Here is a 13527-nt window from a genome sequence, read left to right as displayed (position 1 = left end):
ACAATAGCACCAACACTTTATGAATTGCTGGAAAAAGATAAGGCACCATTAAAACATTCTTAGTGATTTGCAGTATCTGTTCGATACATTACAAATCCTCCAAAATTATTTTCAGTTAGTAATGACCAAACACAGGGTTTGTGATAACATTGCTTGTATAGCAGTTGAAAAAGTCTCATACAATATAGTTTAGTCAATCAATGTAGATAAAGCCTGACATCACAGTTAAGGGCAACAATTGAAATAACGGATACTCATATTGGTTTTAACTAAACCACGCTGTAAGGAAATTATCATTAGCAGTAGAATGCGTAGATGGTAATACCACTAACAAGATCATCCAAATTAGTACAGCTAATAAGAGGAAGCAGGAAAACTACATATTTGTAATGCAGTGAACTAACCCACCTCATCTGTAAGTTAGTAATGCATAATCAGTGGGGAGGGATTTAAATAAACAAACAGTACTCCAGTTCCCCTAGGGTCCACAGACTCCAGAGTCGCACCAATGTACACTGTAACCTGTGTGAAAAGAACACTGCTGTGAAGTCCAGACGCATACCTGTACATCCTATGTGTCATCCAGGAATGTCATATTTCTCTGACTCAGCTCAAGATCAAAGCCCAGGCCTTTTGTAACCCAGCTGTGTTAATTTATTTTCTCGCCATCTACAGGAACAAAGGCCTCACCCGTCAAAGGAAGCAGTTAACACTGTTTAAGCCAGCTGTGAAAGAGGAAGGGATTGGGTGAATTGCTGTACATTAATCAGCCGACTGTCATCCTGTGCCAGGCAGAGGGCTTGCCCCAAGGCACTCAACAAAGGCAGTAGTCCAGACCCCCTGACCCAAACTGGGGGGCTCCTTTGAAGGTTTGCTGGGGGAAGGCCCTGGCAGTGATGTCAGTGAGGGGTGGAGCTGAGACCTACCCAGAGTACGTGGCAAGTGACTCCTGAGTTGACACCATCTTGAGCTGTTCTAGAGGACTGTGCAGAGAGGTTGGAACCGGGGTGGAGAGGTGATGTAGCACATCCGGATAGGCCAGAGGTGTAGCCCTGCTGGACACTTCTGCCCCCACTTAAAATGTCCTGCACAGGAGAGAGCTCTCTCTTGGTTGTGCTTTTTGGTGGAACACTGGGACTGGAGGCTGGCACCATGAACAGTTGGAAGCAAGAACCCTCTGACTGCCCACTGGATCAAGGACTCTCCTTCTGATTGACCCCAGGACCAGTTGGAGGAAAGACTGGGCTCTGTGCAAGGAGAAGGAGAGGCCCAGGCTGGAGGCCTTAGAGGACAAAACAGTGAAAGGCTGGCCCAGGAAGTCAGTGAAACCTGCATCCTACAACGTTTGGCATCTTTGAAGTCAGGAGGCCTGATGAAAGTGCTTCAGGTGGCGAGGGCTTGTCACCAGGAGCAAAAGGAGTCCAAGATCATCAAAATTGGCCCAACGGGGCCCGAGACATCAATCAATCAGTGATTTTTAAAACACAGCTAACCACCTGTAGGATCTCAATCCCTGTAGGAAGTTTAGTGACCTTTACAGCCCATCAGCTCAGCTGCTAGTTTTCAACTGGCTTCCGGGGTGGGCCAGGTCCTGGAGGCTGCTCCCAGAGGAATAAGAAGGCAGGAAAGTGCTGTTGTGCTTTCCCTGTGAAGAAGAACTGCAGAGTGCTTTACATTTGCAGAGTAGCACTGTCGCACTACTCCACAGTACAATGAAGGTGGCCCAGGACCCCATCCCTGGGCCTTATATGGAGGGAGGAGAGCGGGGCAGCACAGTCGCGCCCCCAGGCTACAGTGAAAGAGGCCCAGGACACTATCCCTGGGCCTTATGTGGAGGGGGGAGAGTGGGGCAGTGCCGTCGCACCCCCAAGCTACAATAAAGGGGCCCCAGGACCCCATCCCTGGGCCCAAGAAGATCCGTGGCCAGGGGGTAGCGCCGTCGCACTACCCGAGAAGATGGGGGGAGGCCCAGTACCCCGCCCCTGGGCCCCGATTTCAGCAAAGGAGTGGGGAAGTGCCAGTGCACTTACCAGTGCAGTGGGCCTTTCCTGTACCCTCCTCCAGCAGGAAAGCCAGCCCCACGAGACAACTGCCAGCTCCCACGGCAGCTGTCTTGTATGCTGGCTGTACGGGGAGCTGGCGAGAGCGGTCTGGGGTTGGCTCCCCGAGCAATTTACCAACAACGGAAATCTGCACAGCATGAGGCTGCATGAAAGTGAAAGGAAAAACCAGGGAAACTAATTTGGCTTTCCCCGGCGCAGCTGGAGAGCCGCTGTTTAACTATTCATGAAGCCAGCGAGAGGAGCGCCCCATGATGCCCTGCGGGACTTGCCTGCCTCTATTTTGTTTTTCTAAATAAATAAAGTGCTTGTTTTCAGCTTGTGGTGCCCCAGGAGGACGGGGCCACTACCAAAATCATACCAAAATGTGGGGGAGCTGCAGGAGGAGCACAGCCTCCCCCTCAAATGTCCCCACCTTCAGTCTCAGTGGACTCATAAATGGTAACCCCTCAAGGGCTTTGCATTGATTTTAAGCAGTCTCCAAGCTGGAGCTTTCGCTTTGAAGCTGGGAGTGATGCTGCCCCTAGGGGGGGGGGGGGAGATTATGACTACAGTGCTGTCGCCTAAAAATATTCAATTAGATTTTTCATGTGGACAGACACCCTCTAGGTGTTAAAGGAGGTGATTGCACCTTAGTGTTTTTATAAGAATGATGTCCTTTAGGGGCTACGTTAAAAGTGCAGTAGTGTATGTTGGAATTGATTTAAGGTATCTGCTGCGAACACCCTGTAGGGGAGGAAGTCTTAATTGCATATTGTTGTAATTATAACGGTGATGCCCACTAGGGGCTGTATTGGGATGGCATTATTTATGTTGAAAGCACAGATCAGTTAAACATGCCTATAAGCTACCTGTTCTTGTAAATGCGTTATTTAAATAATGAGACTGACAGCCACTCATGATCAAAGCATATATGCTTTATTGCCAGAATTAAGTGCTCTCACCCTAAGGTGTACTCAAATACTGCATTTGAATACAAATGCACGTTTTTGATGTGATTTGTTGGTCTAACTCAACTTTTGAGAGAGATGAGAATGATTATACAATGGCATCCAGAAGTATTTCCATCAGCTTGTGTATATTTGTAAATTGTTGCATAGCATTGAGTAGTGTGTGTGTGTAATAAATCTACTTTTTCTTTTTACAAAAGAAAAAGCACAGACTGGTCAGCCATTTATTGAGTGTTATTATTGCTTACCGGTGAGTACCACCTCCCCTGAGTAGGCCTTGGACTGTTCTGCTTCTCTGTCCTGTGAGAGTCAAGCACTACAAAGGGGTGTTTGGTTCCCAGTACTGGACAATTTGGACCCATTGCTTGTGCAGGCCACACAACTAGTGACCCATTTTCGAACACCAGGGATGGAATGCAAGGCCTGCAATCTACTTAACATTTTGTGTCCCCCAAGATTAATAGCTACAAGCAAAAGCAAGAAAGTAAATCTTCCAGCTCCAAGGCTCTCTCAGTTCACGTAAGGAAAAAAACATATACTTTTTCACTTACTATCAGGTAATAAAACCCGTCTTGCTAGGGAAAAAAAGTTTTTAAAGACAAAGGAACAGGCACAGAAGTAGAGAATGACTAAAACAGAGAAACGGACAGGTCAACAGTGAAGAACAGAAAAGTGCACATAGACAATCTGAGATTGAGCAAACCATATGGGAATCTTAAAATAACTTGGAATACACTTTTAAGATAAACCGTAACAGAGGTAGCCAGGTTTGTTGGAATCTCTAAGCAGGGAGGGAGACAAAGATATAGAGAAAGCCAGAGTGATATTCATGAAGAAACAGCCAGAGAGAAAGAAAGGTTGAAGAGAAGCACTGAAACAAACACTTTCAGAGAGAATTATTTGATGCTAGCAATAAAACAATAAAAAAGAAGTTCAAAAATCGAATTGAAGAAGGTAGGGAAAAAAGCTATCCAGAAAAGAAGCAAACTAGAAATACATTTAAGGTACAACCCTCCTGTCAGCAAGAACAATGCTTTGTTTCATATTAAACATTTTTGTTCAAAAGATGGACTATTTTCTGCATATATATGTTAAGGGAATGTGAGTACTGACAAATAAAGGAAAGCAAACTGGCTGCCTCTAACTTCCTTCTGGAAGTATGTACCCTGAAGTAAATAAAGATATTTAGTAGGATGACCACCAGTGAATGTATCACCAGCAGAATACTTTATGGCCTACTTATACCCATGAAGCTACAAGTTAGTCCAGGAATGTGCTGATAGCCTCTTCTCACTTGTTGCTATAAGAGAACATTAGGTCCCAAGTCACTCCGGTCACCTTAAATGGAAACTGTTGAACTCATTTTCTCCAGTTCCCTTTGTCAATGTTCGTACCTTTTGTGGCAGCAAGCTAACAAATATTTATTACTTGTGAACTTGATCATGTAATCTGCACCCGTTTAGATTTTTCTTACATCCGCAGCACTTCTCTCACTGTAAGTCATGGGCTAGACCTCACCACCGCAGTGTGAGAGAAGGATGCATGAAGGTAAAAATACGAGTTGTTTGGTTTTGCTTTTGCGTTCCTTTCTGACCTGGGCAATGCAACAGCTTTGCAGTAGAATATATAAACGTTTTTGGTCACTCTTTCACTTGAGTCTGCCGGATTGGCAATTGAGAAAAGAATATTAACAGTGCTAGGCCATTAAATTAACATTTATTTGTATTCACTGATCCAAGGAGCTCCGTGGCATTCCTGGGAGCATGCACGTATGTACATACGTTATCAAATGGCATTTGGGCGTGCCTCTGGAATGGCAGAGCTGCATCAGTGTGCCCTTTAGTCTGGAGTTAGTTAAGACCTTTAAATAAATAAATACTTTCAAATATGTATGCACACATATGTATATATTTATACAGGATTTCAGCAAGCCCATTTCCGCCATTGGTGTGTGATTCAGGAATTTCGTCCACCCATTACACATACAGCATGGGGCAACGGTTCAGCCACTGAGTGACAGCATTTTGATCTTTCACAAGCACCACATCCACGCACACAGTAGTTCCCTTCAGTGCAGAGGATCTGTGTACTCTTGTATGCACTATAAATGAAGTACAAAAGCATGTTTTTCTCCAGTTGAAGGAATTTGTCTTTATTGGTGAGTGAATTTAAACCTTTAGGAATATACATATTACATTAATAGATCTACCTTTGCTCATCATTGACATCTCTGCCTTTCTTGTGGTGGTGTTTTACTCGTGCAGTGTTCAATGTATATTGGTTGGGTCTATTTAATTACATGTTGGCTCCTCTTCTGAGTCTTTACACTTTTGACCTTAAACATCAAACAATGTTATGCATAATTTCTGTTTAATTTTTCTGATTATGAGTAACATTCCCTTTTCTCAGTGTTCTGCAACCTGTGTGTAATGTGTACTGAATTGCCCGTTTATGCACATGTATAGGGTGTCCATTATTACTTCTGTGCCATAATTCTGCTTCTTTTCAGTTCCAGGCACAAGTGCTAGTGGCAATGGAGAATTTGGAGACTGGAGCACCTTCTCTCAGGTGTCCCCTGGTCCTGTTGCCCCCACAGTAGACCTGTTCGGTGGTATACCCCAACCAGACCTGTTCTCTGCCTCTTTGCCCCCACCATCTTCCAGTCAGCCCGACCTGTTTGACATGATGGGTCCTGCTCATGGAACCATGACCTCCTCCCAGAGCATGAATCTGTCAATGATGAGCTCTAGTTCGGTGGGCATTTCTCTTCCCATGTCCCGCTCACAGGTAAGGACTCTTTATCAGCCACTGTTTCAGTGTAACCAGATAAACGTCTCTTGCACATCTCTGGTCTTCCAGCAAGGGGTTATTACCACACCTAATATTTGAGTATAATGGGGTATCTATGCATCTTATGACCTGTTCATGAACAGCCTTATTGTAATGTAGTTGGCGTCCCGCCTTACCGTTTCAGCTTACAATGAAGGGTATATTTTTTCCTAACTCACTCAAAGAAATGTGAACATTTTAAAGATTGTTTTTTTCCATTCAACCTCCATCTCATCCTAATATGGTGGCAGGTCTGCAGTTTAAAAAGAAAACAAAGATTCACATATGATTTGTTCAAAGTGATGGCAGCAAATATTTTCTGTTCATTGTGGTCTAGGTTTGATTTTGAGATGTGGTATTAGATTAAAGCTTCCTGCCTATGTCACTCAAAGCCATTCGAGGAAAGCATTAAACATTCTGAAGGAGGGACAACTAGCAGCGAATCAAGCCATCAATATATCAGTTGACATAACCAAAGTTGGATCTCCTCAGATGATTATAATTTCAGAATTAGGAAGGCTAGCTGGTTTAATGCTACCCATTTTAAACCTCAGTTTTGGATGAAAAACGTAGATAAGTTTTTTATTGGCTCTAAAAAACAATTCTTTAAGGGTGAAGGAGGATTTGAAACTATTAAGGTGAACAGTGATGTTTGCAATAATTAACAACAGAACAACCATAACCAAAAATTAAGTTAAGACCAATTTGGAAGGAGATCTTATTCCTGATTGAAGAGGTCACACGTTTTGGTTTCCACAAGTCCTCTGGAGCACCACACTTGGAGAAGGGCATATAGGATGCAACAAACATTGGCAAAGCTAGTCTGTCTTGCCTTTCGGACCTATTGACTTTGCCAATGGGTTTTAGCATAAGAAAGAAAAAAAAAACCTTTGAATTGTAGAGCTGATATGACATGGTATTTTTTCTTTTTTTTATATATTTTTAGTTACCAATCAGAGTTGGATCAGTAACTAAAAAAGACAGAAATACGGCAGTGAGGGGCACAAAAGCAGAACAGGGAACACCGTCAGGGAAGCAAAACTGGGAATGCTGGCTGGTGGGGAGGAACAACATAGGGGATAGAAACAGCACTGGGGCAGAGGAGCGCACAGCGAGACAAAACAACACCGGGGACCACAAAAGCACAAAGCAAGGCAGAGCAACACAGAGACAGGGAAGCACACGGCTAGACAGAGAGACAAGGAGCCTGGTGGAGTACAGAAGCATGTGGTGAGACAAATCAATACAGCGACCGGGTGGGAGATACAGAAGCAAAGGACTAGACAAAGCAACACAGGGGCGGGGAGCAGGGAAACATAGCAACTCGGAGATGGAGGGAGGAGGGGGCAGAGATGCACAGTCCTTAACTAAAGTCCCCATATCATTCTCATTGACAGCTCCCACATCAACAGTCCACCATTCATACTTGTCAGTATCCACCAAACAAACACAGTTGGCTTGCTTGTTATTGGTCACGGTAGACCATTTGCCAACTAGTCAGTAACTGCCAACATGGCAGGCAGCTCCTGCAATCCCCTTGTGGGACTCCCACCATCAACACCACCATCAGTTATCCTACAAATCATATCAGTGCACCCTTCATCGGCTGTGCCATCAGCAGTGCTCACCCTTTTTCCTGTCAACGGGAGTAACATCTCATCTTCAAGAGACGAGTTAAGACATCGAGTGCCATCTTCTTTCGGTGCCTAGTTGTCCTGTCCGCTGACAGCTATAGCGCAGACGACGGTCCGTATTCTGGACACGGTGAGAGTCAGATGAGTGACTAGGAGTCCTACATTCAGGTCCACTGATTGTGAAGTACCTAGAAAAATATTAAACAGGCGACAAAGAAGAACACCCTTCGAAGGTCTACCCTTCGAAGGTTTTGCACCAGAGTACAACACTCCTTATCAGCATTACTCAGAAGACTATGTACCATACTATCAACCTAGGAGGTATTTTATGATACGTTCTGTTGGTCAAGTTCCTGTGTGTTTCTTCTCATCTCGGTTCCATATAATGAACTAGTATACTAGATTTCCAGGACTGCCACCTCATCTGCAAATGCTAGTCCCTCCACCACCTATTCTGCAACCCGCCACCTCTACGATGGGTGTATTCAATAGCCAGGGGCATGGGTGAAGAAAAACAAGGAAGAGTAGGGGAATTTCAAGAGGATGAAAAAGGGGAAGTGGACCAGGCCAAATTGGAATGGCAAAACTTGTTATTGCATGAAGTGCACTCCATGTAGTGCAGGTGTCTCAAACGACAAGCTACCAGTTGCTCTCCAGCTACCTGTGAGCAACTTTCCAATGTGCAGCCCTTCCTACTAATGCAGATATTTTTTACTTGGTTGAATATTATATGCATACCAACATAAAAGTATTTATTCAAGATGAAAATGTTTGCATTTTCAGAGCTCATATGCTGATGTCTGGATAAGGATGGCTGCGTTTTCAAAATGCATTTAAAGCTATGATTTCAGTTGGAGAAATGCAGTACTCATTATTATTATTACCTTGGTGCCAGGAAGAGTTGCTCTTATGTACTAGCCATACACTTCAAACTGTTAAAGCCTTTAAGTGTCACTCTTATGAACTACCCATACAATTCAAATTGTTAAAGCCTTTTTTACATTACTGCTCGAAACCCGGTCTTATGTGATCCTGGCAGTCATGGCTGGGATGATCACCATTAGTAATAGTTCAGTATGATTTTTATTGAACATAAGTAGCTCTTATTACAGAAATGTTTGGAGACCCCTGATGTTGTGCATTAATGAGCGAGAAAAAAAGAGCCTCGGGTCAGTTCACCAGCTGAAGACATTTGTCGTTTTCATATAATGATGGAGAAAACCTCCATACGTTTTGACCTGCCAATTACATCATTGAAATTGTTTTCATAATGGTTTTAAAGAATAGCTGATGAAGTTGATTAACTCAGTCCTTATCATGGACTGTATATGTTGGGGACTGAAGCTAATGAAGACCCTGGTGACCTTCCATGCAATTGTCCTTCATCTGGAGAAATGTGCTGTGTTCCAAACTGGGCACCACTGGTTGTCATTTGTCAAGCTTGAGGTAGCTCCACAGTCACTGTAACTGCTCAGAGAAAATCAAATAACCCCAGTCACACCCAGTTTACCACACACCAGATACTATAACTGAATTGACACTGTGCGAATGAGAGTAAACTCAATGGCACCACCTCCACAAAGGCAACCAACACAATGGTGATCCTGGGGTGATGAGTTCTGCAAAGTTACTAATGCCTTCTTGCCTTTAATTGACCTAATCTCTGTGGACAGGCATTAGAAAACAAAAGTTTTCACACTAGAGAGTGTCAACAAAACGGCTTCTGCCAGTTTGCAGGAGTGGTCATTGTGCCAAGAGGGATGCCTGGAAGTGTGCATCCTTCTAGACTGAGGTCAAAAGCAAGATAGTGGTTATGCTATTTGATGTGGAAACCCTGTTTGGAAAGCATATTGTCAAAGTCCTTTATGCGCTAAAGATGTGTATAAGGATGTTGATGAAGCCCTACAGAGACAACACAGATACTGCACTTTCTTCAGGAATATTGCAATATTGACGACAGCCGCTTTTGATGGTTCGAGGCCACAGACACTTCAAGGAAAACTGTTCATACTACAGTTACCAGAGCAGACTATTGTATACATGCTACCAAACCTCCTGTGTCTAGTGAGGTCTTTCTAATAGCGTAGCTCTGCAACTTCGTGGATGTAGCTATGGCACATCCAGCAAGCTGAGAGAATTACAGTCTCGCTCCCAGGACTCTACAAAAAGAGCCTTGCTTCTCAGTGCCAGCAGCCTCTGTTGCCTCTAATACCAGGGGTAAGATGGTTTTGATTAGAGGAACATCACACCTGGTCAGTGTTACTGCAAATAGAAGAGTCTGATTATACCCTGTAGTTCTTGCAGAAGTATTATGCTGCTGCCATTGTAGGAGCACCATCTTCAGTTTCAGGAATTGCAACAAAAGATCATTGTTTAACATTTCATCAGAACATTAGAACAGATAACCAGAAACTAGTGCAATGAATGGTCACTCGTACCCCAGCCTCATCCTAATGTTAAAAAAAAAAAAAAAAAAAAGACATCTAAAGGCCTATTCTTGACCTCATGGCTTCAAACAATTTTCTGAAAATATAATCTTTCAGGATGGTCACCTTACAAAAGTTATCTCACTGCCACACAATGGAGAATGCTTGACTTCTTTACCTACTGGATTCCTACCTCCATATTCCCATTAATTTAAATCACAGGCAGTATCTGACATTACTGTGGTTGGTCACTTCCCTTAGGTTGGACGTCGTCCCCAAGAATTTCACTTAGTACCTGGCCCAAATGACTGCATATCTGAAAAGAAATGTACCTTGTTTTGTGTACCTGGTTGACTGGCTTTTAAAAGCACTGTTGGTACAGGGGTCATCAACATTATCATCATAAAACTTTATTTGGCTAAACAAAAAGCTGTAATAGGTCAAATTTCTAACATACAACTCATACAGTTAATTTCCTAGAACAGATAAATCAAAAACATTTCAAATCTCAGTATATAAAAATATCCAAGACAATAAAATATCCCAGAACCAAAAGCCACCCCAATTAGCAATATATTTTCCTGATGTTAAGTGACCCTCTAATTAAAAAATAAATAAAAAAAACAGCATGGCAAAGCTCTGGCGAGTCAGAGTGCTGTAAAAATCTAAAACCTTTCGGAAAATTAATTTAAACTGTGATTTATAAAGTGCACAAAAAAGCAAAAAGTGCAGTGTGCTTTGCCTTGATGTGTTATCGCAAGTCAAGAAGCGAGATTCTCAAACCACGCCCGCTGTTTTGAAAACTCTAAGAGAAAATGCAAAGATCCTTCCCTAAGTAGGTCCGTGGCCCTTGCTCAGAAAGTGAAACCCATGCTAAGTGTGAGCCTTGAAAGTGAAACTCAGGCTGAGTGTGAGTTAACCAGCTAGAATATTTTGTGTTGAAAAACCTTTAAAGTATTATCTGAGAATATGGCAGGGCACCCCGCTCAAAGTTGATCAATGATGAGTGGTTGGGTTTCATTAAAGAGTTGAAATTGATCTGCTTGGCAGAGACCTTGGCATTGGAATACTTTCATATTAATGTTTTTTTCTCTTTTTACAATTCTGCTTTGTCAGCTGCTTCTGGGAGGGCAAGGGGGGGACTAGCTATTTTAATCTCTGTTAAATTCCCTGGCTTAAATGTCAAATCTCCTCCCATGGTCTGGTACCAATTACTAATGCTGTCAGGATTGGGTACAGTGGATCTGTTGTTTGTAAATTTTTTACCATAACCTATCGACCACCTCTGTACAAATAATAGTGGCTGTGTTGAATGATGCAATTGCAAATGTGAGTTTTAAAAATGTTCATATTGTTTGCTTTGGGTAGGCAATTTTCATTGTATGGTTTGTGAATTTAGTAGCTCAAGAGTTTTTGGCCTGGTAAAAAAGGATGGTAAGGAGATGAGACACTTCAAACATTCTAATTATGGGAATGCATTGAATATTATCATATACTGTGTGGCGTTCCTTTTAATTTCAAGTTGATTTTAAACATTCTCCTAATTGTGCTAGTGACCATCACCCATTCATAGCGTCTCTTAATTTTGATTTGGTTTCAGCAGAGACTATGCAGGTTGTGGCCCCTCTTACTTTTGGCTCCAACAAAGGGCTCAGATTGAAATGGGAGCAGGTTGACCCAAAACATTTCTTCGAAAACCTTGTTTCTGAAAAGCTTGGTGCAATACGTAATTGTTTGCCCTTGGATGCTACTCCATTCTCAGAATTTAAAGACTTTACCAGTGTTTGTTTAGCTATATTGCAGGCCTTAACTGTAAAGCGTCCTATTTCTATTCATCTCCCACCCCTCCCCCCCAACCCCGCCCCACCTCCATTGGTGGTTTAATACGGCCTGCTCATTATCACATAAGCAGTTGAAGGTCGCCCTTGGCTCTGTACAAAAAAAATTGTGAAACTCTCACTATTGCATGTAAAGTATATAAAGCAATTTTGAAGGTTAGGAAGATTGAACTTGGAAACGAGGCATTTGTCTCATTTGCTGGCTGCTCGGAGTGCGAGGGACGCCAAGCGATGAAGCTTGTTCAATTCCAGAGGTGCCATGGATCACACATTTCTCACAAATTTTAAATTCTTTGTTTAATGTTGACAATTATCAGGACACTGGGACTCCCTCAGGGACCGACTGGGAATTGTCCCTTCAGTTTAGGAAGTGCATTACTGTGAATGAAGTCGAGGTGGCCTTTAAGCACAGCCAGTGTAGGAAAGCTCCGGGGCCTGAAAGAGCTTCTGTCGGCCTGTTTAAAGTTAACTTTGACCTTTGGGCTCCCAGGTTAACCAATGTTTACAGAGCTGTTATCGGTTCGCTCCCTCCCACAGGGTACGAGAATAGCGATTCTCCATTTATAATGCCAAGATAATCTGAATTTCATTAAAGACACGGAGGCTAACAATATGTATTATTTCTCTAATGCTACTCCTCGCAACACTTAAAAGCAAATCACATCACAAAGAAAACATTCTAGAATAGAACCTTCAATACACATAACCAGTCAATGTAGACCACATTCTGCCTCTTTTAATTGTTGAATCTTGAAAATAAATGGAAACTTAGCTTAAAGGTCCTTCAACACGTTTCCAGATGTGGATCAGCAAGTTCAATTCATGTGGATATCACTTTCCTTCCTCCTTAGTAAACATAAAGTCCAACAGGAACATCTGTCCGTAAGGAAATCACTGTGAAATATCTAGAATGAAAAAGGAAATGTTTACGAATTTGTTTTGTGCTTCAAAAGCATAAAGATGTACATTTAAATGAAATAACTCTTAGTATATTTTAAAACAATACATTTGCAAAATACATTTTAAAGGAATGAAAACAATATATTATTTTTATATGAATTTATTTCCCCCATTTCTTTTTTTTTTTTTTGTGCAACGCATGTATTTGGGAGGGTGGGGGGAATAATGTTAGCCTCTGTGTCTTTAATGAAATTTAAATTCTCTTGGCATTATAATTGGAGAATCGCTATTTCATTGCCAGACTGGTGGCTTCCTTTTTGCATGCTGGTAGGTATTTAAAACCACATCAGAAATGTGCTCAGTTGGTTTGCAGTAATGTTTTGCGAATGTCGAAGAATTTGACCAATCTACAGCTTTCAAAATATCCTCCAATCTGCCACCTTTATAAAAGGATTGGCTAGCCATTGCGCCTCTCATAGAATGCACCTTGAATTTCTGCAAATCAGTGCCAGCTGATTGCATAGTCCATTTAACCCATCTAGCAATGGTAGCTGTAGACACTGGTTTAAAAGGCTTAACAAAAGAAATCAAAAGTTGTTTGCTCCCATCACTGCACAATTCACTCATCCTGTGCTCATACTCCTTTAAACAGCTCACTACACATAGTTTTTTGCAAGAATCACATTTTGGGTAAAAGATTGTTTCAGACACAGTCTTGGTTCTTTTTGTAATCTCAAATGTCACTCCAAACACATCGTAAACTCTGTTACCTCTAAAGCCTTTACACCCAACACTCTTCGACAAGACACCAAACAAAGTAAAGAGGCCATCTTCATAGAGAGTCTCTTCAAGTCTAAATATCTATTGCTAGGCCAACTGGAAAACATAGA

General features: G+C 42.3%; 1 protein-coding gene across 1 annotated transcript in view; it reads left to right on the top strand.

Annotated features, from left to right (window-relative positions):
* The window catches only part of CLINT1 (clathrin interactor 1), a 447297-nt gene that overhangs the window by 369518 nt on the left and 64252 nt on the right, over positions 1-13527 (top strand). The window contains exon 10 of the mRNA XM_069199652.1: positions 5520-5797. Within this exon, the coding sequence (XP_069055753.1) occupies positions 5520-5797 (278 nt within the window). The remainder of the gene's footprint in view (positions 1-5519; positions 5798-13527) is intronic.

The sequence above is a fragment of the Pleurodeles waltl genome, chromosome 7, assembly GCF_031143425.1.
Source record: "Pleurodeles waltl isolate 20211129_DDA chromosome 7, aPleWal1.hap1.20221129, whole genome shotgun sequence".
In the NCBI taxonomy this organism is placed as follows: Eukaryota; Metazoa; Chordata; class Amphibia; order Caudata; family Salamandridae; genus Pleurodeles; species Pleurodeles waltl.
This window is presented reverse-complemented; position numbering and strand designations above follow the sequence as displayed.